The 26,295-nt window shown below is 49.8% G+C and overlaps 1 protein-coding gene across 1 annotated transcript in view; it reads left to right on the top strand.

Moving 5' to 3' along the window:
• The window catches only part of EPS8L2 (EPS8-like 2), a 69,366-nt gene that overhangs the window by 15,745 nt on the left and 27,326 nt on the right, over nt 1-26,295 (top strand). The window contains exons 2-4 of the mRNA XM_009333781.1: nt 8,110-8,174; nt 9,420-9,475; nt 24,082-24,159. Coding sequence (XP_009332056.1) covers nt 8,110-8,174; nt 9,420-9,475; nt 24,082-24,159 — 199 coding nt within the window. The remainder of the gene's footprint in view (nt 1-8,109; nt 8,175-9,419; nt 9,476-24,081; nt 24,160-26,295) is intronic.

The raw sequence follows: 26,295 nt of genomic DNA, 5'->3' as shown, positions 1-26,295 counted from the left end.
ATGATGGCTGGAGCCTCCAGCCTTCCCCTTGCGTCCTGCCCAGACAGTCCCATGGCCAGCACCAGCCTCCCATGGCTCCCGTCTACCAGGAGCTGGGTGCTGCCAGTCACAGAGCAAGGGGACAGGCTTTGCTCACAGAAGGCGTGGGCACAAATAAAAACAGGACACAGGAAAAAGCTACAAAATTCCCCACAACTCTCTTCCCGGAAAGCCTAGGGAACACGTCACATTGTTTTTTCTTCCTGGGGAATGCAAGTGACTCACATTACACTTTCTCCCATTCAGGAAGTTTTGAACTGGGGTCTTTTAGTTTAAACCATTTAATGAGCTTTTATACAAGGTGTGCTCATCTGTCTCCTTCCATCTTTCCAAAAACTTCTATTAATATTTGGCATGCTATTTCTGGGCCTGGTTCTCAAGCTTGCTAAACTGCAGCCCAAGCGTAGATAATGCTCAGCTTGGTACCCCTGGCAAGAGACGGGCTCAGCAGGCACACAGCAAGCCCCAACCTGCTCTGTGTCTTTTCCTCAACCCGGCTCCTGCCGGATTCCTCCAACAGAGAGGAAAAGTGTAAATTCAGGAGCTGTGACTCAGCACGGGGACTCTGCAAACATGCCTTTTAGAGAGTAGTGGAGACAGCTTCCAGTTTTTTCCCCAAGATCATGGAGATTGTGGCTCTTCGTGCATTTTCCCTGGGTACTTATAGAGCAAGGCACTGTCTAGACTTACTTTTGGTTGTGTTTCTTGAAGGAAGGTTTTACCTTCCGGCAGGAATGTAAAAGCTCCTAGTTTGCTTCAGCTAGCCTGCAGAGCCCTCCTCTCCCCCACCGACCTCTGTGGGCACTGAGAGCCTCCAGCACTGCCTGGACTCCTGACCTGGACCTAAATTAAGGTCTGTTTGCATATCACCTACGGACTGGAAAGAGCCCCGCACAAGTGTGTGTGTATGCATGTGTTTGGGGGCACACAGCAGGTAACTTCCTATGCTCTCTCTAGGCAGTTTGTGAATCTCGCATCAGGAATTTGTAAATATTGGCACTTTTGCTCCGTGGTATTGGTTTGTGTTTCTGAGCATTAACTCCCAAGCTTCCACTTCAGCCCCTTGGGGGATCAATAGTAAAGCCAGCAGATGCATTGCCTCCAAATCTCTAGGGCAATCTAGCAGGGCTGTGTGGTCTCCCAGGGACCACTCATGCCAAGCCCAGCTGCCAGAGAAGCGTGTGGGTGTTCCCCTCTTGAGGCTGGGAAACCTGCCTAAACATTTTCCCAGGAAATACTTTTTAAGCACAAATTACTGTTTCTGAGGAGGTGAGTGAACAAGGCACAGCCTACTTGGGTCTGATCCTCAGCAATGGGTATAAATCTTACCCTGGTGCTCTGCAGGACACAGCATGGAAGGGCACAGCACATAAGAAGGGAGGGACTCTTAAACAAAAAGTAGCAATCAGGGTCCATCAAAGCTGGTAGAGGGGTGGCTGTAGATCTGACTTGCCTCAGTCTAAATAGGCTGCTGCCGCTTCTCCCATGGAGGCTGAAGAACGCTTGGTTCTCTGCTTGGACCTACGCTGACCTGTTGGGCTGGGTTATATTTATCCAGGTGCTTGTCTTCTGGAGAATCTCCACAATGTGAAAAATCCCATGTATAGAGCACGGTGTGTTTCTTCCAGACACCTAGCACGTTGTACGCACCACCTGTGATTCTAACTACTGTAACATGGTATGTGCCATGCACACCCTGAAACTACACACGCATTCACACTCACCTCGTCCATAGGGGCTAGCGTCTTCCCAAAGTGACCTGTAATCTCAAGTGGCTCTGTCACTGTAAAGATAACTTGAAAGGGTGCATGGGTGGGAGGGAGGAAGGAAAGAACAACAGGACTCACCACTTTCCAAAAGTCAGGGCACTGTAAAGACATCTCAAACAATGCAGATAAGAAAGGGGACTCCTAGGGTCACCAGACTCTCTGAGAAATACCGGTTGGATGTGTTCCCCTTTTCAAAGCGGGAATCACCAGCAACAGGTTAAAAGAGTCGTGAAGCTCCGACTTGGTCCCACTGAACCACCATGATTTGCAAGGCGTGATTTGCAAAGACAGGGTTTGGAAATTTCAGATGGGACAAGATCCTTGCTTGCTTGCTTTTACAAAGGAGCAGCAACAACAACAACAACAACATGTTCATTTGTTTGGCTGTCAGCCTCTTTGCTCTGGGTTTGGGTTTCCCCTGATGCTTTCTGACTAACCCAAAGATGATTTTCTTGACGAGAAAATCATAAAGATTGGTAGAGACCCTACCGAGCAGGTCTGAATTTCTTTTGGTGAGCCCTGACAGGCATCCTTACTGGCAGGTTCAGAAAAGCAACTGGAAGCAGGAGAAGGGTGGTTTCATCATTAGGAGGCTGGACCAGGACACAAGAGACCCAGGTTAAGTTCTCAGGTCTGCTGGAGGCTCCCAAGGTCCATCTCACAAGCACTTTTAGAGATCTAAACCAGATCATGTGAATTTAGATCTCTTGGCGCCATATGAAGAGCACTGAGCACGCAGATCCCAGTGCCTCACGAACACCTGAAAGCTGTTTTATTAGTGGATTGATGTGGGATTGTAGCCTTGCCTATCTGCCAGGACCTTCAATACGATCACAGTGGGCAGGACAGGTCATGGGAGTCGGCAGGATACTCTCAGGGGCTGGGGGGGCCGTCTGGAGCATGGACAGTGCAGGACACATATCATGGTGCCTGTCCTCCCTTTGCTCTTGTGTGGGTACAAGCAGACTTAGCTTGGCAGGACAGTCCATCAAACAGCTTTTGCCAGTGTGACATTCCCTTCTGAAAACACTCAGCAACCCTAACAGACGGCGCTTTGTTGTCCTGGGAAGTTTAAAAGATAACATCATGTGGTCGCCAGCTAATGTTTCTAACTGACGCTTTATGTTACTTGCCGAGGCTTTTGCTAATCTAGCATTTCTGCCTGATCCATCCGGTTGGCACAGGCTACACGCACAGACAGCAGCACCCTCATACATATCAGGCAGGACCCCTGGGCAGCGTTTCCCTCACATATATTTCACCAGTGCTTAAGCCCCATAATCTACCTGGTGCAGAGACTTCCCTCGCCACGTCCTCCAGCACTTCACATGCGCTGCAGAATGAAGCCGCTCCCCACCACCGCCTTTGGGTTGACTTGACGGGGCATAAGGGACCACTTTGCATGTTGGCATCACCCCAGGTGGTCCAACCTGGTCAAGAAACACTGTAGGCTACAGACATCAAACCTTATTTGACCCCTTTTTGTGACACTTTGGTTAAACCATCAGCATCAGTACCATGGCTCCAGGTAGGAAAACATGTTTCAATGCTAGCTTGTGGGCATTTCAGAAGTCCTGTCACACTGGGCAGATTTCAATGGGATGACTGATGGAAACAAAGACAAGGTCTGTTAGAAATGGGTCAGAGCATGCTAGGAAAAAACTTACTGTTACTCCTAGGTAGCTTGCCAGTTTTTAAGGTTTTGGGGGTTTTGCCATATTTTTCTACTGTTCCAGCAAAAGCCGTTGCGTTTTGCCCAGCATTTCTCTGCCACTACAATCATATATTCTAACGGCCTCTGATACCAACAAACTTTCTCCAGCTCGCTCTACCTGATCGCACTCTTAAAGGTGCTCTTAGACCCATGATGAAAAACACTCACAAACACTAGATGCTGCTATTGTTATTAACAGTGATTATAATAACAATAATAATAACCACCCTAAAAAAGACACTAGTATTTCACATTTTCAAGTTGTCCAATCTTCACCCAAATTCCAGAAGTTTTCACAATCCCTTTCCATTTGCTGTAAGAACAAAAAAGTATGACTACAGCAGACAAGGGAGAAGTATTCCTAATAAAAATAATATACGACAATAGTAGTGATCGGCCCACAGAGAAGAGAGTTATTATTCTCTCCCTTCCCATAGAGCTTCTCCACCCTTGCAATATTGCAGTTCCCCCTTCAAAGAGACTCAAAGAAAGTCAAAACAATGTATGGCCCGCTTCCATTTGCTCTAAAAGTACAGAAATGTAGCACAGACAACAATGCCAGGCTCCTATCATGACTCTGTGTGTCTTCGGGAGGATATTTGACCTCCAAGGATAAGACTGTCCGGAAAGTCAGGGAGTGAGATTTCCTTTGCTTTAGAGTACAATATGACTTCACCCACCTCGATGTCCTTTAGCATTGACTTCTGCTGGCCTCCCTAAGGCCCTCTGTTTCAGCACATGAGATCTCCTGGCCTGGGATGGGTCACGGTGCCGGCTTTAGCCAAGCAGTTAAGCTTCCCTTGTTAAGTCCCCCCAGCAGAAGCATAGTTCTGCTGTCTGTCCCCACGGCCAGAATTTGAGCCTGGCTTAGCTGGGGGAGCCCCCATCCCATTAAACACACATGCAAGGCTTAGCTGGCTTGCTTGGTGACCCACAGAGAAACACGGCCCTGCACCATCAAAATAGCAGGTGATCGTCTCAAAACTGGATTTGATAAGGCTGAGTCAAAGGCAACCCCTGCACAGCCACACACCGCATGGCTAAATTTGCTTCTGGCATCCCTTCCTATGCATGCTCACCCCGCTGGGGAAGGAGGAGAAAGCAGCCGCACCCTGCAGGGAGATAAGAGGGAGATCAGGAACCCTCTAATCAGGGAAGCATAAGCCACAGCTGAAATGACAGCGGGGAGAAGACAACTCGTGTGTCAGAGGTTGCAGACTGTCAGAGCTCTTGGGGATGCCCCCACGGGGAGGGGGGAACCTGGGGAAAGCCAGCCGCTCGGCCATAACCCCATCTCGTCTCTTGCATCTTATCTTTGCCTCCGTCCACATTTAGAGGTGAAGTACTCTCAGCCCTTTCTTCACCTTATTCAAGTCCAGTTGTCTCTTGATTTAGCAAAATCATTATAAAGTCTCCAACCCCTCAGAAACGTGCCTCCCCCCTCCCAGTTTGCCAGCTAGGATTCAATTAATATCAGGCAATTTAAACTGAATTAAAAGCTCTGGCGCAAGGCTCTGTCCTGGTTTAACTTGGCCAGCATCACACCACACCCTCATTTCGATTAACACATGTCTGAACACAGACATGGCCCTTAATGCAGTGGTAAGAGCTAGGCAAAGGTTAAATAATGAAAATAGCATGAATAAATAAAAAGAAGGGAGCCCAGCAGGGTAAGGACCTGCTGACTTGGCAGGCGCGCGCATTGCTTCCAGTTTCTTTCAGACGCAGGCACCCTGGAAGGGAGGACAACCTTCCAATGGCGCTGGGCGAAGGGAGGGGGGACACTGGGGTTTACTGCGTTACAAATGCCGAGACAGACCAGGGATCACTCGATCGGACATGTCAGAAGGAGCAATTTATAACCAGCCCCTCGCTGAAATGTCAGCGGTGCTAATGCATTACAGCTTCTGCTTGGCCAGGGGGAAGACTTTTGGAGCGTCAGGGTACAGATGGGACTGCAAGCAGCACAAAACCTTTCTGCTGTTTCGTGGGTGGTGGGTGTTCCCACTGCACATTTCAAGCAGCACACTGGCAACCCATTCTGACAGCTGCAGGGTCCAGTGGCGTTTCCACTAGCCGAGGTACATGGTAGCTTATCTTGCCTTGCTCTAGGGAGCCCAGCTTATCCCGTCAGTACTTTCTCATTAACTACCATGAGATAAAGAATTGGCTCATTTTATGGCTGGTCCCACTTCACCCACGAAGCTGAGCAGCGACCTCTGCCATTGCCATGGGGTCTGCGCTTCTGGCAGCCACACAGGGTTTGACCAGATGGGTTCCTCTAAAAGCAGGAGTAGATCCCCCAGAGTTTGTCTTTTGGACAGAGCTTGTGAAGGAGAAACAAAAACTAGGGTGGCCTTGGCTGCATCCCTGGTTCCTCCTGCTATTTCACGGCTGGGGCCTGGGAGCAAGCTCTGAACTCCACGGGCCAAACTTGGCGCCACTTACCCGCTGGAGTAACCTGGATTTCAGCCCATTAAGGACACAGCCCTGGGGCAGTAAGTGAAAGGGAGCCAGAAATATTACATTAATATGCAGAAACATTCCCAGCTATGATCATCAGCTATGGGACTAAAGTGATCAGATAGTGTAAAGTAAACAGACCAGGGCTGGGTTTATTAGAGCACGTTCCCTTTTCTAGTTATCTTATGCTAATGCACACAGAGATCTGGGAGATAAGAACAGTCTGAAGACTGTAAAAGGAAACCAGCAGACAGCTATTAACAGAGGAAAAATTCACAGGTACCCAAGCTTGGGCACAGGGACGGGTTTTATTACACTCAGAGGGGTTGGCAGAACACCAAGTTTCTATTCTAACATGTGTATGAATTTGTATCTGCATGTATGTGTGTGTGCATGGACTGTAGTATGGCTACAGTTTCGGCACAAGAGAGCCGAGAAAGGGAGAATTTAATATACTAGCTACAAAATGCACTTCAAAGTAATTTCTAACAGTGTCTCCATGCTGAGGAGTATTACTGTGACACAAAGCAGGCTGAAAGCCGTAAGGCTGAGCCCAAAACATGCTGGGATCCTCCATACAGTCTGTGTGTAGACGTGCGTGTGTGTGGCTGTGCAATGGTGCTAGCGGTGTGCGCCACTGTGCAGCACGCACACAAGCCGTGTGCTTCGCCTGGAGAGCTGGATCTCCACAAAATAAATCCCTCTGACAGGCGTGCAGTTTTGTTAAGATCAGTGAGAAAACTGTATCCGCTCTCACCTCAGGGTGAAACACACGGAGCAAAATAGCACAACTGTTTCCAACACGAGGAATAAAAAATGGATGTAAGGAATCTGGGGCAGCTCTGCTGATGATACAACAAGCCCTGCAGCAGAGATAGTCAGCCTCCAGAGGGGAAATCCCAGGTGCCAGGGATGACTCCAAAGTATTCCCCAGGGATTACACATAATTTAGCCTAAGCTCAATTAAGAAAAACCTTTGCGAGGCAGCTCTGCTGTCTGCCAGGGATGGCTGTCACGGCAGCCCCACGGCACACACTAAGTACGTTCAAAGATCCCCTTGCAGGAAATCCCACTGAAGACACTGATTAATTTCTTTCTTCAGGCCAACGATGAGTATTTTAAAGCCATACCTTTGAATTCGGACAACCTTGTAATGAGGTGAGCGGGGTCCGACCCAGGAGAAGCAAAAAAGAGGCGCTGAGTGCCCAGCCCACAGGCAGATGCCCCCTGAGCTTTTCAAAAGTGAATAAAAAAACTTGAAGACTTTGTTTTGGCTTTCCTTCAACTCATGCACTCGAGCAGAGGTGAATATCTTGGATGCCAATACAAAGCATCCCCTGAGGTTTTATCATACTTTGTCTTCCCTTCTTTTTTTTTTTTCCCCTTGCAGTCCTGCTCTCAGAGCAGTGCCTGGATCTCTCTCACATCTTCTCTCACATTATTTAAAATTCTCATCTGAAAAAGGAGGAAAAAAATCTGTGAACTGAGCCTGTCTGCCTCTCACCAAGCACTCAGCCATTGCTGTAAATTCTTCTCCATCCTTATGCTGCCAGTGGAGCAGCATTCACAATTATCTCACTTTTCTCTACGTGGGCAATACCCTGGTAAGGGTAACAGCTGGTATAGAGCTTGAAATTGCCACATAACAAAAGATAATGACACCACAGGCATGAAAAATGACTCAGGACGCTTACAGTCGTGAGCACATGGCCACAGGGATCCATATGTTTGTTAATGGCCTCTGACAGGCCATAAAGGCAAAGGCCACATCAGTCCCTGCTAAACTGTAGGCAGGGCTGCTCTGCTAGAAAAAGACATGCTGAAATGTCACAAAGTTGGGTGTGCCTGGAAGGGACGAGCAAGAGGGGAGAGGTGGAAATAGGTTTCAGAAAGGCATCCTGGGATGTGTCATCTTCAGCCCAGGTCAGAGCTGTGAGAGGTGTCTGAGCCACAGGGCAGAGAGCAGCAAGAAAAACCAATCGTGCTCACCTGACTGCTCTCATCTGCCCACGCTGCTGCTTGGAGACCCCAAATCAGAGGCAGGAAGGGCAGCACGCACATGGATAAATCATCTGATAGCGTGTTTTCTAATCACTAACCCTGTCTTTTCTGCTTCTGCTGCAGTTGCCTGTCCTGCGAAGCGACATGAGTCTCAAGGGATCCCTCAGCAGCAACCCCGGCTCATCAAAGTAAGGATCTCCGTGGTGGGCTTCCTCCATCTCATGGCTGGCACCACCACTCCTTCCTACCCCCTACCCAGGGGGATGCTCCTAGCGGTCCCACTTGCCCCCCAGGTCCCTGGTGTTTGTTTCACTCTTCCTGGGCACCTCACAGGCTGTGGCCATAGCCAGCATCACTGCCTCACAGCTCACGCGCCCTGTGTGGTGTGGCTTGGTAATGCCACATTAGGTGCAGAGAGAGGAGAGGGACACCAGCAGCCTCTCCACCTGCGGCTTGGGGACTACGGGCAGCCCATGGCAGCTTCCTGATGGAGCCAGAGCCACCAGCTCTCTCCCTCCTTCCTGCACGCTCCTGGTCTCTGGAGAGCAGGGTGTAGGTGTATGAGCACCGTGAACCACTGCCTGCCCTCAGGGGGACATGGTGACAGAGCAGAAAGTAGCCACTGGCCATCCACTGGCTCACTGCACCGTGCAGGACAGCCCGACCACAGCACCTGAAACCCTGAGGTCCCGCTTTGATCCTCCCCTGCCAGGCCTGAGCCGGAGAAAACACTGTTGTCTCCTGGCTGCGTGCTCCTACGCACAACCCAGGCATGGGAGGGTGGTCCTACAGGGGATGTAACCCATGCTTAGAGACCTGACACCCCAAAACTCAAGTGTTTACACACAATTACGTCCTTCCACATTTTTACATGGGCCATGTTCTATATCTGAGCACCTGCCTTCAAGGAGTACATCTCAAAGGGGTCCATTAATAAGGGATCTTAATCTTGGCACTTACACTGCCTGAGGTTCAGGGGGACTCCAGGTATCACATGGAGGGGTCTCCGTTTACCTGCGCTGTTCCCAGTGACAAACCCACTTATCGCACACTGGGAGCTGCTGTCCAGCCCCTCCAGAAGCAACGTCCTTCCAGGGGACACTGCGTGTGAAGGTAACTCTAGTGGGGACAGGCCTAGATGGGCTCCTCTGCCTCCTGTTTCCAGCTGCTGGGTTTAGTGACATGTGCCTGCAGTGTGGATCACCCTGCAGCGAGGGTTGCAGAGGGAGCTGCCGGTACGGTCAGACAAGCAAATGCTTTGCCTGGTGATTCGAAGTCGTACCACATCTGATGGACGTGATGAGGGCAGGGCTGGTCCCTCTCGGGACAGCTGCAGAGATGCTGTGCTGATTATTGTGTGAGCTGCAGCGTGAAAGCAGATGTTAAAAAGATCCGGGAGCTGATGGTTTATTTGTACCTTCTTTCTTTTACAGTGGCAGCATGGGCAGAGCGGACGGAGCCTCCAAGCTGAGCGCAAAGGACCTGTATGGTAAGTCGTGCCCACAAGCACATCTAAGGTTTCCTACAGCAAAAGCACCTCTGGAGATCTGGACACGGCTGTTGGGGAGTTTTAGGCTGGGACTCAATCAAAGCCATGTGAATCCAGACCTCCATACGCAACAGGCTGGCCTGACATGGTGGCAAAAATGCGCCTTACCTCTGTGCCACTGCCTCCCGTGCTGGGGACAGCTGTGATTTTGTGAGGACAAGCTACGCAGAACATCGCTTCCCCTCACCCCCACCCGTCACCCAGATCCTCTCCAGTTATGTTAGCAAGCTAACCTGATAAAGGGCCTAACAAAAGAAAGACTGTCCTCAGCAGGTTAATGATTATCCTCTTTAACTACTCAGTGAACGGTGAAAACTCCAGTGCCCTTTGGCTCTTTGGAAGTAGAGGGAATTGGTAGGATGGGTGCTTGTGCAGAGCCTGATATGCAGCTTGTTTATAAACCACCCCAGCTCCAGAGGAGCCAGCGAGTCACTGGGTGAAGAGCTGTAGCAAACAGGTATCAATAACAGTTACTCCTGATCTTAGCAGCTCTCTTAACATATCCCAGGTGAAGACTTGGCCTGTGGGGTAGGCAGAACAAGCAGAAAGTCATGTGAGAAGTCACCTCCCTCAGTCACTCCCTGGATAAGAAGATGGGGGTTGTCTGGGGGACCACTAGCAGCTTTTGGGGAGTCTGAGCCTGCAAACTCTCCCACCTAAGAGCTGTCAATTTGCCCGGTTGATGCTTTCATTGGGTACAAACAGCCCCTTGTTGGAGAGCTTACATTTGATCAGAAATCTCCCTTTGCAGCTACAAGGTGAGGGTGGTTTATTTGTCCCTGGGAAGTGACTTTGGTTGCTGAACGGTTTTGGCTGGAGGTTTATCGGTGTGGAGTGGCCTGGAGCAGTGCCCCGCAAGTGACCTATCTTCCCTGGGGAAAAGCGGTCGCAGGTGGGAAGGCAGGGGCTGTACTTAGTGGATGAAGTGTTAAACAGTCATCGTTAACTTCGATTGGCTGCAAAGAAGTGAAATATGGGACTTTGGTGTTACTGGCCAGGGCTATTTGTGGCCTGGATGCTGCATGATGAACAGGTGCCAAGTGGGGGTTTGAACTGTGTCAGTCACTTGTCAGGAGATGAAAGGACACATGATAAACCTAGAAAGAAGCAAGAGGATGCGGCGTGGAAATGTCTGGGTGCTGCTCTACTTTGCACACAGGACTGCTAGTTCAGACAAGCTCCTCCTACCTCTAATGGCATCATTTCTTTTGCTGTGCATGGAAAGCTCCTGCAGATCTGATCGGGGCAGAAAGATTATAGTCGCAAGGTAAATAGACAGCCGTACAGAGACGTGTAAAAATGAAACCAAGAGCTGACAACTGTGTTGGAAACATGGCACGTGCGCAGTTAGCACCCACGGGCGGAGGCCGCCCAGGGCTCTGAATTGTCAGGGTTTCTGGGTGGGATCTAATTGGGAGCGCAAGGCTGACTTGGTGCTTTGGCACGGTGAGCAGGGACCACCCCGCAATGCCTCTACCGCAAAAGCTAGCAAAGGGAAAGGCTGACAAACTGCCCTTAAAACAAACACAGTTTCTCAAATAAGTAATTTTCAACACCAAGTTACATCTTTTACATTTTTTTGCAAGGACACACCCCAAAAGCAAATTTCACCAGGGATGGGACCTCTGTGACCAAATTCCAGCAAACCTTAAATGAGGACCATAAGTCCATGGGCTAAATCCTCAAAAGGAGTAAATCAGCTGCCCGTTATTTACCTGCCTCCTCTGAAGCGCAGTATGAAGTCCGTGGTAATTTACTGCATAAATCAGTGTCTGTTGGCCGGCTCAGCCCGGCACTGCACGAGTACATCCAAAGGGTTTTTGCTTGGCAGAACTTGAAACCCGCCCCGCTAATTCAGCATGCCTTTACCAAAGGACACTCAGTATGTGTTAAACCAATATTTAAATACCTGGGTCCCCTTCGCACCCAGATCCTCCCTCCCCCAACATTAATTTCTGCTGTGAGCTGGCACATTTGGGGGTGGAGGGCAGGCAAGAACTAAAATTCCAGGGAGAATTATGTTTCATAATGAAACAAATCACATCAAGCCGAGCTGGCCTTGATTATGTGATTACAATGCCGCTAAGGGACATTCGGAGCTTACAAGACTTTTCATATTTCCATTTTTCTCCAGTGTAATCAGGCTGGACCCTCAGCCTGTGTACGCTGCCAGGCCTCCAAAGAAACGAGTGCAACGACTCCCAGATTCACAGCACACAGACATCTGCTGCATTTAAAGCTTGCTGAGTAACGTACACAGATGCTCCAATGCACACATGTCTAAATATTATTCCTAGGTGAACGAGGCCTTGGTTTTAGCTTTCTTAAGGTTTTTTTTTTCTACAATAGAGTGCCTTTCACCACAAAGCAGATACAGGAGGAAGGAGGGCATGTACTGAATCATTAGCTCAGGTACTTGGGCTCTAAATGCTAACCCAGCCGAGCCTTCATTACTGGCCTAACATGACAGGAGTGCCAACTGCAGGGACGCAACTGCTATCTGAGGGCCAAGGTGTTCCCAGTATCAACAGGGACTTAGTGGCAGTATTAAAGCCACCTCAGGTGAGACCCTGGAGAGTGATATTTAAAAGCATCGTGGTGAGGCTGAAGTAGAGCAGCAGCTCCAGGCTGTGCACAAAGCCAACTGGATGACAGGGGTGGGGGATCTGCTCGCATTCAAGGACATAGTGTGAAACTCACAGGGCCACGTAGGTCCACACAGGACACAGCCTCACGGCTGGTGATGGGTGGAGAAGGTGGCTGCTCTGGTGTCACTCTTGGCCTGCTGTAATTGCCTTGATGATCAAGTAGGCAGCACGCCACCGTGTCATCTTCACTGTGATGAGCACAGAGGGATGCAGAGAGATAATCAGAGTCACCAGGGAATTCTGCAAAGAAATTGGCTTAAAGCCCTGAGATATCTTCCCCCAGCTCTATCCCTACCGGAGCTGATCAGAGTTGGATACACTTTCTAGGTGCTCAGCTGTCCTCGGTGGAGCTCCCTGGCTGTCATGGAGGCAGGATACTCATCCTTTCCTCCCCCCTTAGCAAAATGGCATGACATTCGTTCAGCTCCACATTCTGGAAGAGTCTGTGGCTGCCTGCACAGAGCAAGCCCCAGCCCCACTGGCAGCAGGGGGAATGGCTGGCACCTATCAAGTTGCCACCTTACTCAATGCACAGCAACCAGCTGAATAAATGTTAATGCATACCATAAATAAATTAAGGTGCTTCTCTGCTTACTGGCATCTGTTCTGAACCTAGATGAAAGCCTGGGGGGGGGGAAAACCAGTGTGGCTCTGGCAGAAGCCAAGGGAAGGGCTGGAAGGAAGTGTTTCTGCATAGTGCTGCTCCACAGCAGGCTTCTGCCACCCCTTTCTGTGGCGACATCCAGGTGGACTTCTGCAGGCGTTTATCTAAGCTGCTTTCATGGTTGATCAGGCAGCGTTGTCTCTCGTGATGGATTAGGCAGCGTAACCATGAGAAGCTGCATAGAGTCGAGGGCAGTTTAATGATTAGAGTGGATTTCTCATGGGGCTGTAGGAAGGAAATGGCTCTGCAGCTGCGTTCAGAGCAGCCATTTCTGTTTGGCTACTGTCTGTCCCTGTGGTGCTCAGCCACTTTCCAGCACCCCTGGCCAACTCCTTGGGTGTCTTTGCCTCTCACTTCAAGTGCTGGGGCACAGAAGTGCCCAGCAGATCCGAAACCAGGCTGGCCCCCCAGCAGGGCCGCAGAGCAGAGGGGTGGGATGTGGGGGTGCACCGCAGAAGTGCGAGACACCAGCCTGGCAGGAAAGCAGCATTCGTCTCACATCCAAACCTGTGAGACCCAGCCAGTTGGCTCCAACCTGCCCACCCCATCCTTGATACACTCATTTCTGGGAAAGACCAAAACTTGTCAGGGTACAGGGCTGCAAAAGGGATTTTGGAGCAAGAGAAAGTGCCTGTAGCATGAGTGAGGCTGGAGAAACGTGGTGCTGAACAGTGGCAGCCTGTGAGGCACGATCACTTGACACTGCATGCCCCCTGTAACCCAAGAAAGGCTTCGGCGCTGTAACAGGACACGGGGCACTAACACAAAGAGAAGAGCCATTCCCCCCTGTCTGGCGTGGCCGTGGACAGGTATCATCTGCCTGGGGAGCTGCGGGGAGGGAGACTCCACCGGTGCCAGCTGCAACCATGAGCCACCGGCGGCGGCTCGGCAGAGGACGCTGACCCTGGCTAGGCAGAATACACCGATGGCAAAGGAGTAAATTATGTTTAATGGTCATGAACCAACTCCTGGGGGTCTCCACAGACCTCCCTTGTCTCCCAACAGGGCCTCCAGCCCCCAGCCATGTGGAGAGGTCTCTGAGATGAGACTCGCCAGCCCCCAGCATGGTCCCCAGACTTAATTCCTTGCCGCCGGCTCTCCTGCAGCCTCGCTCACACCCTGGGTGAGCACAGCGTGAAGCAGGGCCTTGGGGTCGCCGCTGTGAGATACCCATCACAGACAAGAGTTGTGCCAACTCATGAATAGCCCCAAGAGCAGAAAGACAGAAACATTGACTCGAGACAGTCTCGCCTTCCCTAAAGCTGCATTGTAAATGTGCATTTACTATTGATGGCTTGGCACAATGACCAACAAAAGGGTCATTATTTGCTATTAGTTATTGCCTGCCCAAACCATGAGCTTGTTAATTATTTCAGCTGGAGGCCACGTGGCAGTTACACAGTTATCAATGGGACCACTGATGTGCTGTTCCTTCCCCACAGCCCTCTAGAAGAGGGTTTGTGCACGGATTTAACACACACTGGTATTGTCTGCAAGATACAACCCTGGGAGAAGTGGTGGCTAGAAACCGAGCTTGCTCAGCTGGGTCGAGAGGACCATGCACATGCCTAAACCCAAGGGGATCTGGGCAGCACCTGAACAGTGCCGCTCACGTCATGTCCCTCAGATGCAGATATATCCTCTGTGTCTTTCAGCAAAAGCTGAAAATGGAAAGCACTGGCATTCACTGACACAATTTCTGAGTTTCGATAGCTGGGCAGGAAGGTCAGGTGCTTGGTTTCAGGCACGTCTGACTCAGATGAGACGTCAGTCCGTGCCCTGAAGCAGGCCTGCGTTGCCATCAGTAAAGCAGTGAGGCTGCAATTCTGGATAAAGCAACTTCACACCTGACTGACTGACTGAACAGCTGTTTCCTTTAAAGCTATCATCCCACAGGAGAGTAAAACCTGAGATCCAGCAAAGATCCAAGACTCCTTGCCATAGAGAGGAGGAACCACTTCCCTTGGGCTGCCCTGCAGATTCCCGTTTGGGAAATGACAGGGTGACGGAGGGAACTGGTGCTGACCGCAGCGGTACCGACCTAACAGGGATTTCCCAGGTCCAGTGTTTCCTGTACATACCACTCCCCTGAAGGGCCTGCTCTGCTTGCCCAAGACCCCCAAAGCACCAGACAGAGCAGATGGACACACAGCTGTCTGTCTCCAACCAGCTGCATGACCATGGCCAACACATTTCAACCTCGGGCATTGCTTTCCCCTGCTCCTGCCCTTTGCCAGGCCAGACTGAAAGCTGCTCAGAGGAGGAAGTGTCCCTGGATGCATTTGCCCAGTGCAATGGGAGCGAAAGCGCTCCTGCAGTAGGTGGGGTGAAAGGCAATGCAGTTTTTCCACGTGCTGTTGCTGTTTGCTTACCCAGCCCACTGCAAGAAAGCCCTGGGCAGTGCTGATCACAGGTCTGAGTCAGAGCAGTGCCTGAGACATTAATTCCCCATCTCCTCCGCTGCCAGCCTTGAATAACTCCCTTGTCCTCCTCCACTGCTCCCTCAGTGCCATTTCAGCTTCTTTCTTCACATCCCCTTTCCCACCTGAGATTCCACCTTCAGATTACCCTGGCTCCCCTCTGACGCTGCCTTGTGGGTGACCCTTTTATTCAAAGCCTTGGACATTTAATACTCCAACTGGAAACAGGTCTGGGAGAAAAATAGGAAGCCAGCATTCCTGTTGGTTCCTGCAGACCAAAACCCGGTGGTGGGTAAGATGAGGGATGTGTAGGCTCAGCTCAGCCCTGACTGGAGCTACTGGGAGGAGCTGGCTCTGCTCTGGGTGCTGCTGGTTGGAAATCCGAGTTGGCTGGGCTCAGCCCTGGCCGCAGAGCTGCTTTGCAACCGCTCTGACCTGCCACAGACAGCCCTCGTTTCTGCATCGCAGGGCCTTTGGGACAGCAGTTAGTGATGGGGGCTGCAGGGAGGGATCTGCCACCTCTGACGCCACAGTGCCTGCTCGGCATCTCCAGAGGCCCTTTTTCTTTGTCACTTCAAGACTGCTGAGCGCAAGTTCTCTCCTTGCATGGAGTAACTGCTCAGAGCTTATTCAGAGGAACATTTCTTAAATAGAAATGGGTTGTTGGATATTCCCAAGCACCATGGGAACAAAAGCTGTGTTAATTAATAACAACAAAAAAAAGGGAAACTTTTCATTACGAGTTGTTTGGTCCTCAAGTAAAGCAAATTCATCAGTTTGTTTAATTAAATCAAGATTTCCCCAATCTTACTAAATGTATTCTGACACTCAAAAAATGTCATTACCAGCTATGAGAAGTTCAGAAAACAACATTTTGGATTGTTTGGTGAAAATTAATTTGGCATATTTCTTCCAGCTCTGGTTGTAAAGGAAAAAAGCAACACCTCTACCCACGAGCTTCCCCTGCAGCTTCTCAATACCGTGATTATCTTCCACTGAGCGGCCCCTGGGTGCCTGCCCAGCAGACAGTATGCTACTGTACATACTGTCTTACATTCCCTGGCATACTGGACACAAACATGCAGTGTTTCTTGACGTACTCAGTCCTTGCACAACCCAGGAGGTGGGTCAGGTTTTTATTTGCTCTTCTAGAGTGGGTTGTGTCTTCAGCTAATAAAACAGGAATGTGTGCACTTGGGTCAGAGCTAGTAGCAAATATTAAGTGTGCCAAGGAGGAATTCAGCCTCGTGACACCTACTAGCAGCTGCCGACACGCTGTCAGTAAAGCAGCTCCCTGCTGCCACAGACCATTCATACCTCTGGCTGCCCCCAACCTCAATGAGAGCCTTTTCATTCACTTCAAGAGCTTCCAGATCATGTACTAACGTGCCACCCCTGAGTGATAGCTGCCCCGTGCAAAGATTCCCAGCATCACAGCCACCGATACAGACAAGCTCTGGCAGTTCAGAAAGTACCATGGTGCGAACAGGAAAACCAGGGAGCTCGATGCTTCATAAGAAGCTGCAAAGATGCTTCCAAAATGGAGTCCTCCGTGTGCTGGCTGGCCATGGGGACCCCCGAGCGGGGAAGCCTCTGCAGCAGCAGAAGCAAGGTACGGACCTGCAGATGCCTCCCCGTCAGGAGCTCAGACGCAGCAGGTCTGTGCAGCACCCAAAACCAGATCCTTGACTAACCCTGCAGAACCTGGAGCATCCTCCCACTCGGCACGGAAGCAGGAACCTGTCAGATCGGCAGAGCTGCTCTACCACAGATGCGCGGTCAGACTGCCAGATCAGATCTGGCCCCTTGCACAGATCCTGGGAATGGATGCTATTTCATAAGGCTGCTTTATAACGCAGGCCTGGCAAATTTGCATCATTGCCATTAGCATAGAGAGGCATTTGCTGCTCTGTTTCTCCTCTGGAGGGCTGTGTCCTGACCTGTTGGTTTGGCACAAAGACTAGCTCATGCTGCACTGGCAGGTTACTATAAACAGCGTGTGCACTGCTAGATAATGTATAGATAATATAAAGAATTGGCAAGCTCCAGAAGGCAACAGCCAGGACTTTCCTTAGGCTGTTCTAATGGACGTGGAGGCCAGGGAGGTCACTAGTGTGATGCAGGGAATCAAGGAGAGGTCCTTGGTCTGATACTGCCAACGAAAACAAACCTAATCCGATACCTCTCTGGTTCCTCACAGACTGCTTCACATATGACTTGTCCATCCCCCACGTTTCCTGCTGTGCCTTCTGCCCAGCAACAGCTGAAAACAAATACGGGGAGAGATGGGGAGGATCAGGGATGATCCCGTGTGATAAAACTCGCTAATTAATCAGAGAAGGATGGGCACAGAGGGGAGGCTGGGGCCCTCGCAGCTCTGGTGTAACTGGCTGCATTTGTTACAGAGGCAGCTGTTTACACCACAACTGACTTTGGCCCCGACGTACAGCAAGAACACAGGCAAGTTTTTGTTTAGAGCAGTTTAGAATGTAAATTCTAAATTTAGATTGGATGTGAGGAAAAATTTCTTTACTGAAAGAGTGCGCTGAGGGACATGGTTTAGTGGGCATGGTGGTGTTGGGTTGACGGTTGGACTCGATGATCTTGGAGGTCTCTTCCAACCTTAATGATTCTATGATTCTAAATGGATGGAAAGAGACGGTATCTTGGGGCAGAGCTTTGGGATCCTGCCTGTAGCAGCCTGTAACCCCCGTGCAGCTCAGTGTAGCACCACAGGCTAGCGGCAGGAAAGAAGGGCTCAAATTCCCCTGAAACACTGGGAACACGCAGTGTCACGGCAGTCCCAAGGCCTTCTGCCCTCTCACAGACACTTAAGAAAATGCAAAAAGAGCAGAAAAAAACCCCGCTATAACCCACTAACAATCTGGGGAAAGCAGAGCGTGGTGGGAGCACACCCCATTCGGCCTGTTTACCCCATATGCGGAGGCACAAGTGTCTTCTGCGTGGAGACGTACGGTCATACAGCTGTACCCCAGCACAGTCAGCAACCATAGGTGCTTTTGTCATACCTCTCAGCTAACATCTTTTGGCTATCTGCTTCAGGCTCAGATAAGCTGAACCCCAGAGGAGCCTGTTTCCCTCCTCCCTAGTCTGATGTTCCCCCCTGTGAATATTCACAGGCCATTTCGGAAGCTGGCAGCAGAGGCAGGGCCCAAGCCCAGGCGCCCCGTTGGGTGTCTTACCCCTGTGACCACCCTTTCTCCCACCCTTGGTACCACCGGTATGTTGTACTGGGGATGCTCTGCCCTGCTGGCTTGGCAGAGGCCATGCACAAAGAGAGACAAGCCCACTTCTGCCCTCCTTTGCACTACTCTACATCCCTAGAGACTTTAGCCAAGTTATTTCAGCTCTAAGCTGGTCTCAGTGGGCAGAATTTTTATCCCACTAGCCGATCTCTGGTGCACACAATCCATAGGGCTGAAGGGAGTGTTCACAGCCACGTCCTAACTCCCTGCAAAAAAGGGTGTTGCATGGAAATGGAACAAAAACTTGGCACAAAAGACATGGTTTGGCTTCCTGGACCAAGCTGATAATCCCGTCCCTCCAGGATGTGCACAGATCCTGCTTTTTTTTCTCTCATTTTCTCATTTATTACTCTCTTTCATCCCTTCCACTCCTTAACATAAAGCCGAACAGGACGCTCTCCCTTCCAGCCAAGATTTTAGCCTCATCACTGGGATTTCAACCCAGCGCCCAGTTTTGAGCCCTTGGGTAAAATCTACCTTGCTACCTCTGCAGTGATCTGAGCTTTTTCCATTTCCTCATGTGGCCACTGGTGCCAGTGGGAAACATCATTCCCACAGCACTCTTTATCTGTAAGATATTGGCAACAGACAACATTCTCCAGAGAGCGGCTTTGCAGTTTTCCCCACATCTCTGGGTAGGAGGCAAGATTAAAGCTAGCTGGTTAGGAAAGGACTGAACAACTAAACTGAATTCAGTTAAAGAACCATTTATAGGGTTTTTTTCCCTGAAAGGTGTGTCTTAGGGTTCACTGGGCCAAATCCTTAGAGGCAAGAGATGAGATAATGTACCGAAGTGTGTGCACGTCCCACGTGGCATCCACACTCAAGTCATTCAAAACTTCCTGGATTACCCATGCCACTCATACAAGTGTTTGGGCTCAGCAACGGCACGACTGTGAATTACCCATCATTGCTCTTTAGGCCACAGCAGTGGATTGCACCAGCCACCTTCCTCTAGACGGGACAGGATCCCCATGCTATGAGATTTTTTTTTGCTGCCAGACACCAAAAGCAAGGGACAAAGCTGTATTGTTTTCCCATCTCTTTGGCTCTCTTGGCAGACAGAAAGGGAAAAGTACAGTGGTGGTCACTGTGGGCTCATGCCAGCTTTTATCACCTTCAGATGTTTGCTGTACTAGTGCCACAGCCCTGGAGCTATCCTTGCCCTTTGCAGCCCATCCCGTGTTCTGTCCAAAGAGTCCTCCGCTGCTACAGGCTCTAAAGGGCACAGCGGAAGATAATTCATTTAAACAGAGGTGCAGATTGGTGTCTGACCTCTGACAGCAGCTGCCATCTAATTTTGGGGAAATCATCGCTATACTCCTGTAATGCTTATTTATCACATGGGGATTATGCAAATTCTCTGCCTCCTGGGGACAGGGTGTGGGTTGGATAACATGTTATGGTACTCCGGTCTTCTCCATAGCAAGACGCTGTAGAAATGCAAAGTGTCCTAGTAGGAGAGGTGTCAGGTAAACCGGGAGGAAATTAGCTACTGCTGCTAACATGCCAGCGTTCATTCATACAAAATTAAGCAGACAGAGGACAGGACTGTGCAGAAGGGCAGTGCGGGAGCTACCCAGGACATGCAACCTGTCTTCTGAAGTCTTTTCTGGCCAAGGGAGTTCACCTGTCCAACATAAAGGATCCCCCTTGATCCAGAGAGTCAAACAGCCACAGATCTCCCTGCAGGCATCGTTCTGTGCATGGCATATTCAGTTCAACCCACCATGATCAGAGACAGATTTAAGCTAGGGCAAATAATTATGCTTCCACGGAAAGGTCTGCAGCATTTCACCACATTGCTTTTAAGTAAATGAACAAAAACACCCCTCTTTTTTTTAAAGCACCCACGCTTCTTGGATAGATGTGGCCTAAGACTGACTATTTTGTGATTTGCAGCCTGGATCTTTACTTCTTCCTTTGTTTAAATCAAAACTAAATGCTAGGAAAGAAGGAGATTTCAGTGTTCTGGCACCCTGCTGTCCCCAGAAAGCCTGGCTGTTTTCAGGCCGCATGGTTATAGCCACAGATGCCAGGAGGAAGCACAAAAATAAAAGTTTCCATGGGTGTGGGGACCAGGTAGAAGCCAACGATACAGAAGGGATTTCAGGACAAGGAACAAGCAGACATCTTAAAGAAAGGGACAGGAAAGAGAATATGCAGAAACACCCCCTTCCTCACCCTGGGCAGCTTCTGGGACGTCACTTGAATGGCATCCTGAGACAAAATAGAGGCACTTTGTTCTAGTTCTGTGACTTTTAAAGGTAATGCAGAAATGTCCCCAGGGAGAAGCAACAGAGGGAGGGGGAACATCTGCATTTTCTCCCTGCCCCAGGGCTTGCTTCTGTCTGGAAAAGGCTGCAAATAGCTAGAGGGGCCTTTGGCTCCTCTGAGTGAGCTTAACCCTGAGTGCAGGTGATGGGAAGTGGGGCTATGCAGAGCTCTGAGGTTTTGACAGGTCCCCAAGATTTCCAAGAGCTTCTCCAAATATTTTCTGAGGTACATGCTGAGATGTCCCCTGACCATGACACGTGCAGCTTCTTTGAGCTTGGAGGATGGGGCAAAGGCATCAGAGGGGACCCCAGAAAGCCTGTAGGCAACCAGCTGCAGCCTTGACCATTGCTACAGCTCCACGAGCTGTTCTCCTACCAGAAAGCCAGTCTGGTTCTCCTACCAGAAAGCCAGCCTACAGTCTGGTAGGCTGTTCTACCAGAAATGCAGCCCTATGCTAGCCTCCCTCTGGAAACCCCGTCCTTCTGGTATATCTTCCCTTCCTCAGGGAACACCAGCTCTTGACATGGCTCTGCACCCTTCCTTTCAGGGCTGGAGACATTTGCCTGTCATAGAATCATAGAATCATTAAGGTTGGAAGAGACCTCCAAGATCATCGAGTCCAACCGTCAACCCACCACCCCCATGCCCACTAAACCATGTCCCTCAGCGCCTCATCTACACGTCTTTTAAATACTTCCAGGGATGGTGACTCAACCACTTCCCTGGGCAGCCTGTTCCAATGTTTAACCACTCTTTCAGTAAAGACATTTTTCCTCACGTCCAATCTAAACCTCCCCTGGCGCAACTTGAGGCCATTTCCTCTCATCCTTTCGCCAGTTACTTGGGAGAAGAGACCGACACCCACCTCGCTACAGCCTCCTTTCAGGTAGTTGTAGAGAGCGATGAGGTCTCCCCTCAGCCTCCTTTTCTCCAGGCTAAACAACCCCAGTTCCCTCAGCCGCTCCTCAGCAGACTTGTTCTCCAGACCCCTCACCAGCCTCGTTGCCCTTCTCTGGACACGTCCTAATTCTCTGTCCTAATGTAAAAAACTTTTGTTTCCAGACTGACCACTTCAGCCTTTTCCATTCCCTTCTAAAAAGGAGGGAACGGGATGTCTTAAAATCCAAATTTGTCTCCGTCCCACACAGACGCGGTGTTCTCATTTCCATTAGTGTCATCTATTTACATGAGAAGTGCTTGGTGAGGAAATTGAGGTTACCGAGAGAAAAAGAAGTTACTCACATCAGACACGGATCCCTGCGGTGTGTGTTGCCGTGTGCCCTCTTGCAGACCTTGCCCCACATTTGAAGTAGGGCAGACTGCAATTAAAACACACAGCAAACAGAAAATGCCATTGACCCTTCAATGCGAGCCTAAGGTGGGAAGTGGCCGTGCTGAAATATTAATCAATTTACTCAAGGTCACTCTGGAAGCTAATGGCTGAGCAGGGAGCTGTGCTGGGTGTCTGAGGTCTTTGCCCCCCCGAACTATCCTCAGTTCACCTCTGAGTCGGCACTGGCGGTGTAAAAGGCACCGGCTCAGAGACCCGCAGTCTCCGTTAACACCTCTGCCAGCGTGCCCAACAATAAATCATTTCTGCTTGTGAACAGGAGCCACTTCAGGGCTACCAGGAATTAGCCACAGAGGCGAAGCACACTGCTGTGTTTTCAGTTACAGGCACAGAGATACAAGGTGCGAAGCGCTCGGGTATCCTGCCAAGCTGATGGCACACCTCAGCCTTAAAGAGTGTTAGAAAAGTATTAAAAAGCATTGGAAATCAGCTTCTGTCAACCCTTGCCAGGTTCTGAACGAAAGCAACAGCATCTCTTTTCATGTTCGTTGTCTCTGAGCTCACCTTGTATATACATACATATTGTATGTATATATATATATACACATCTTTGTATGTTTAGCATGCTGCTGCAGCCGCAGACAGGTTTGCTACCAGCGCTCAGCCCTGCGTCTTTGGAGAAGTACCAAGAGGAGCTCAATTTAAAAGCTCTTCTCTGCTGGCCAAGGAGAAAGGTGAAAACCCCAAGCTAAATCCCAAGGAAAGCAGCCCTTCGGGCCAGTACTTGTTCTGGAGAGACACCTGCTGGCAATGCCCACCGAGCCCGAGCTGAGCTCAGGGAAACGCTCATCCTCCTTCCATGGAAGCCAAGAAGAAATAAAAGCGTAACGGAGATGCAAGGGGAATCTAGGGGAAAAGGTTCACACTACCAAGGTGGAACCCCAAGCAAAAGCATGCTGCAAACCTGCACGTGACCCAAGCCCCGATCCCAACTCCACCGCCCCTTGTGCCTGACCAGCATTTCGCAGCCCCAAGCCAGGGCAGGTCATGGGAGTGAGAGCACCTGACAGACACTTAGCAAGAAAACTTTTAGTGCGAAAGACCTGCAGTCTAATACACCTGAGAGGTTTGAGCTTGTTCAACCGTAACCAGTTTTTAACTGCCCTCCCCGCCGGCTCTCTGATTTTAGGACAGCCAAAGAAACCCCAAATTCCCACTAGGTGTGAGCTAAATCAAAATAACCTGGAACAGGAGCATTCACAGAGACTGGGTGGGTTGGCTTGAAATCCTATCCCATTCTAGGCAGGAAGAAATCTAGGCACCAAGCTGTATGTTACACGCAGGGGCACGCACACTCGTGAGGAAGGACATTTGCAGAAATCCTGGCAATCAGTGCCGAGGAGGCACGTGCCTGTAAGATATTTTAACTCCTGTCAACTCTCTGGGAAAGCAGCCGATTCAGGCCAGCTTCTCAGTCCTTTACACAGGATCTGCTGGCAGGAGGTTTAAATACCAGCTACTCAGGTGAGAAGTGAATACAAGGACACCCCCAGGACTAAGCTAAAGCTCCAAACCGGTGCTTTGGGGTTTGTTTTCTGCTCTTGTCACAGCAGGATGCTCCGTTCGCTGCATTTACTCCTTGCTAGCACTCTCCTGCATGCAAGGCTTAAAGGAGAACGTGCGTCAGCATTGGCTGGGGGGTAACTTGCCAACACTCAGGCTGTAATTCAGTGTCACACCTTCTCCATCACTATCACCAGCGTCAGGAACTGCCATCCTTTCCAATCCTGACCCTCATTTCTCTGTCCCATTGCTGCAGTCCACTGACCCCTCCGCTGTCCCCACGCAACTGACTGTGAGACAAGTTCAGTCAAGTGAGCTCAGGGAAAGGGACGGGCAGGGTGCATGGTCTGAACTAATGTGGAGCAGCAACAGGAGCAGCAGCAGCAAGCAGCTACTGGAGATGTTGTCCACTTGCAGGAGTCTCAGTGATTCCTGGTAGCTTTGGAGAAGATGTAAAGGACAGGCTTAGTAGATCTTGTAGAAAACAACTCCATGGTCTGGTAGCAACCAGGAGACGGTGCTTTCTTGGCGTGAAGTGGTCAGAGAGCATTTTTGATGGGATGTAGTCAGAAGAGAAGGAAAAGGCTGTCAGAGCAGCACTGCTTCAGTCACTACTTGTGTTGACCGTGACAGCTTTCCCTTCTGTGGGTGCCCTGTACCCCTCTGTCCCACTTGCTGGACCTCTTCCCACGCATAGACCCAAGGCAGGAGACCCACGGAGTGAGCAGGTGTGCGCACCATGCAACCTTCCTTCTTCCCTTGCACACACCCCGGCTCCTTTCCCTGACCAGCAGCTTGGGAGTCCCCCCACTGTCACTCCCACAGCAACCATGATAAGATACACTTGTAAAGAGTTCGTTAAGGAGTCTTAACAAATGTGCAAACGACACAAAAGCAGACCACTTCCCTTCCACTCCCTCTTTGTCCCTACTACTACCGCCCACACTCACCACTCTTCCTTCTTTTCATGACAAAGCGTACCCGGCAGGCAACAGCCTGCTCCTGTCCCTGCTGAAGGTGGCCAGGGTGCAGGGAGAACCTGCTTGACTTCTCCAAGTGAGCCCACGTTGCTCACTCCTCGGGGCTGGGGCTTGGCGGCTTCTCTGTCTGCAAAGCAACTTGTGCCTGACAACCAAGAGCAGGAAGGCAACGCTGAGGGAGACCATGTCTGGCCATATTGGGCACTGAGAGGCCACTTCACGGGGGGAAACAAATGGGATAGTAGCTTCAATAGTACAATAGTAGCAGCAACAGATAGGAAACAGTCACTTCTCTTTTACACAAGGGACAGAGGAAAAAAAAAGGCAAGACACTAGCAGAGGTAAAGCCAGAACTACCGCCTGAGCTCCTTCAACCCCTTGAGCTGTGCTCATTTACCCAGAAGGGAAAGGATTTGCACAGAGACAAACCAGGGAAGAAGAAAGTGCATAGGCAGGTATTTGTCCCGCTGAACAAACTAAAAGGATGCAAAACACTTGCAGTTTCAGAGGACAGCAAGAGGAAAAGTCAAACAAACCATGGTGTCCCTAGGGAGGAGCTACATCACCAGCACCTTCGTTCGGCTGCTATCCTCTTTCCAAATTATCACCTAAAGGAGTGACCAGACGCAGCCCTGGCTGCCTGTAGCCCGTCCACATGGGCAGAGGCCTTCCAGGGGCATCACAGGATGGTCACTACTCCAGCAGACTCTGCTCCTTCCCAGAGCTCCAGCCCCTTCCAGTTACTGCCCTGCCCTTGCTCTGCTTTATATTCACTTCATTGCACTGTCTGCACTTTGAAATAGACTTATCTTCAGTTTTCCATCTTTTTTATTAAAAAAAATAAAATCATGGTCTTTTGATTACAAGGAGAGTTTCAAATTTTAGCAATCAAAAATACTACCAGTGTTTTCTGTAAGAAACATGTTTGTCAATTAAGATGTGACATGCCACTAAAAATGTAAACTAAGGGAACATTTTGGAAAGTTTTACCTGGGTCTTGCACCACTTCACCAAAAGATCCTTTTTTTTTTTTTTTTTTAAATAAATTTGGAAACTGACCGAATGAGATCCTACGAGGATAGTCATTTTCTAGGTGCCAGCCTCTTTAATGTGAAATTTGTTAAATGAGACCACATGTTCCATGTTCAAAGAAAAGGGGAAAACAAGAGAGAAGCCAACATCTCCGAGAAGGCATTAAAGAGAGTTTTGAAGTAAACCACAAATTAAGACTGATATATATTTCTTTAAAACGCAAGGAGCCCTAATGTTTGCTGTGTTATGAAATCCCCTTGATTGTGACTGTTGCTACAGAGGACAGGATATTCCAACACAGGCTTTAAGAAGGGTGAAAATATATAAAACTTCCATTACATTTTCTAAGCAAGCCAGAGATCAGAGGATGTCCTCTGCTAGCAAGGAAGATGTTTTCAGTTTGGATGCTCCCAGATCGCTCTGGGCCTGGATAGTTACTCCTCTGCTATTCAAGCGAAGTATTTATAAGGAATCCCTGGACAAGTACCAATTAAACAGCAAGTAAGAGCTGGCAGGGTAAATTCTTACAGGACTATATTCAATAGCCTCACGAAATTCCAAGCACTTTTTTCCCAATTGTTCTTTACTGCCGCTTTCCAGTAAGAAATGCAGGAAGTAA

This window comes from Pygoscelis adeliae, unplaced genomic scaffold, assembly GCF_000699105.1.
Source record: "Pygoscelis adeliae isolate BGI_AS28 unplaced genomic scaffold, ASM69910v1 Scaffold420, whole genome shotgun sequence".
Lineage (NCBI taxonomy): Eukaryota > Metazoa > Chordata > Aves > Sphenisciformes > Spheniscidae > Pygoscelis > Pygoscelis adeliae.
This window is presented reverse-complemented; position numbering and strand designations above follow the sequence as displayed.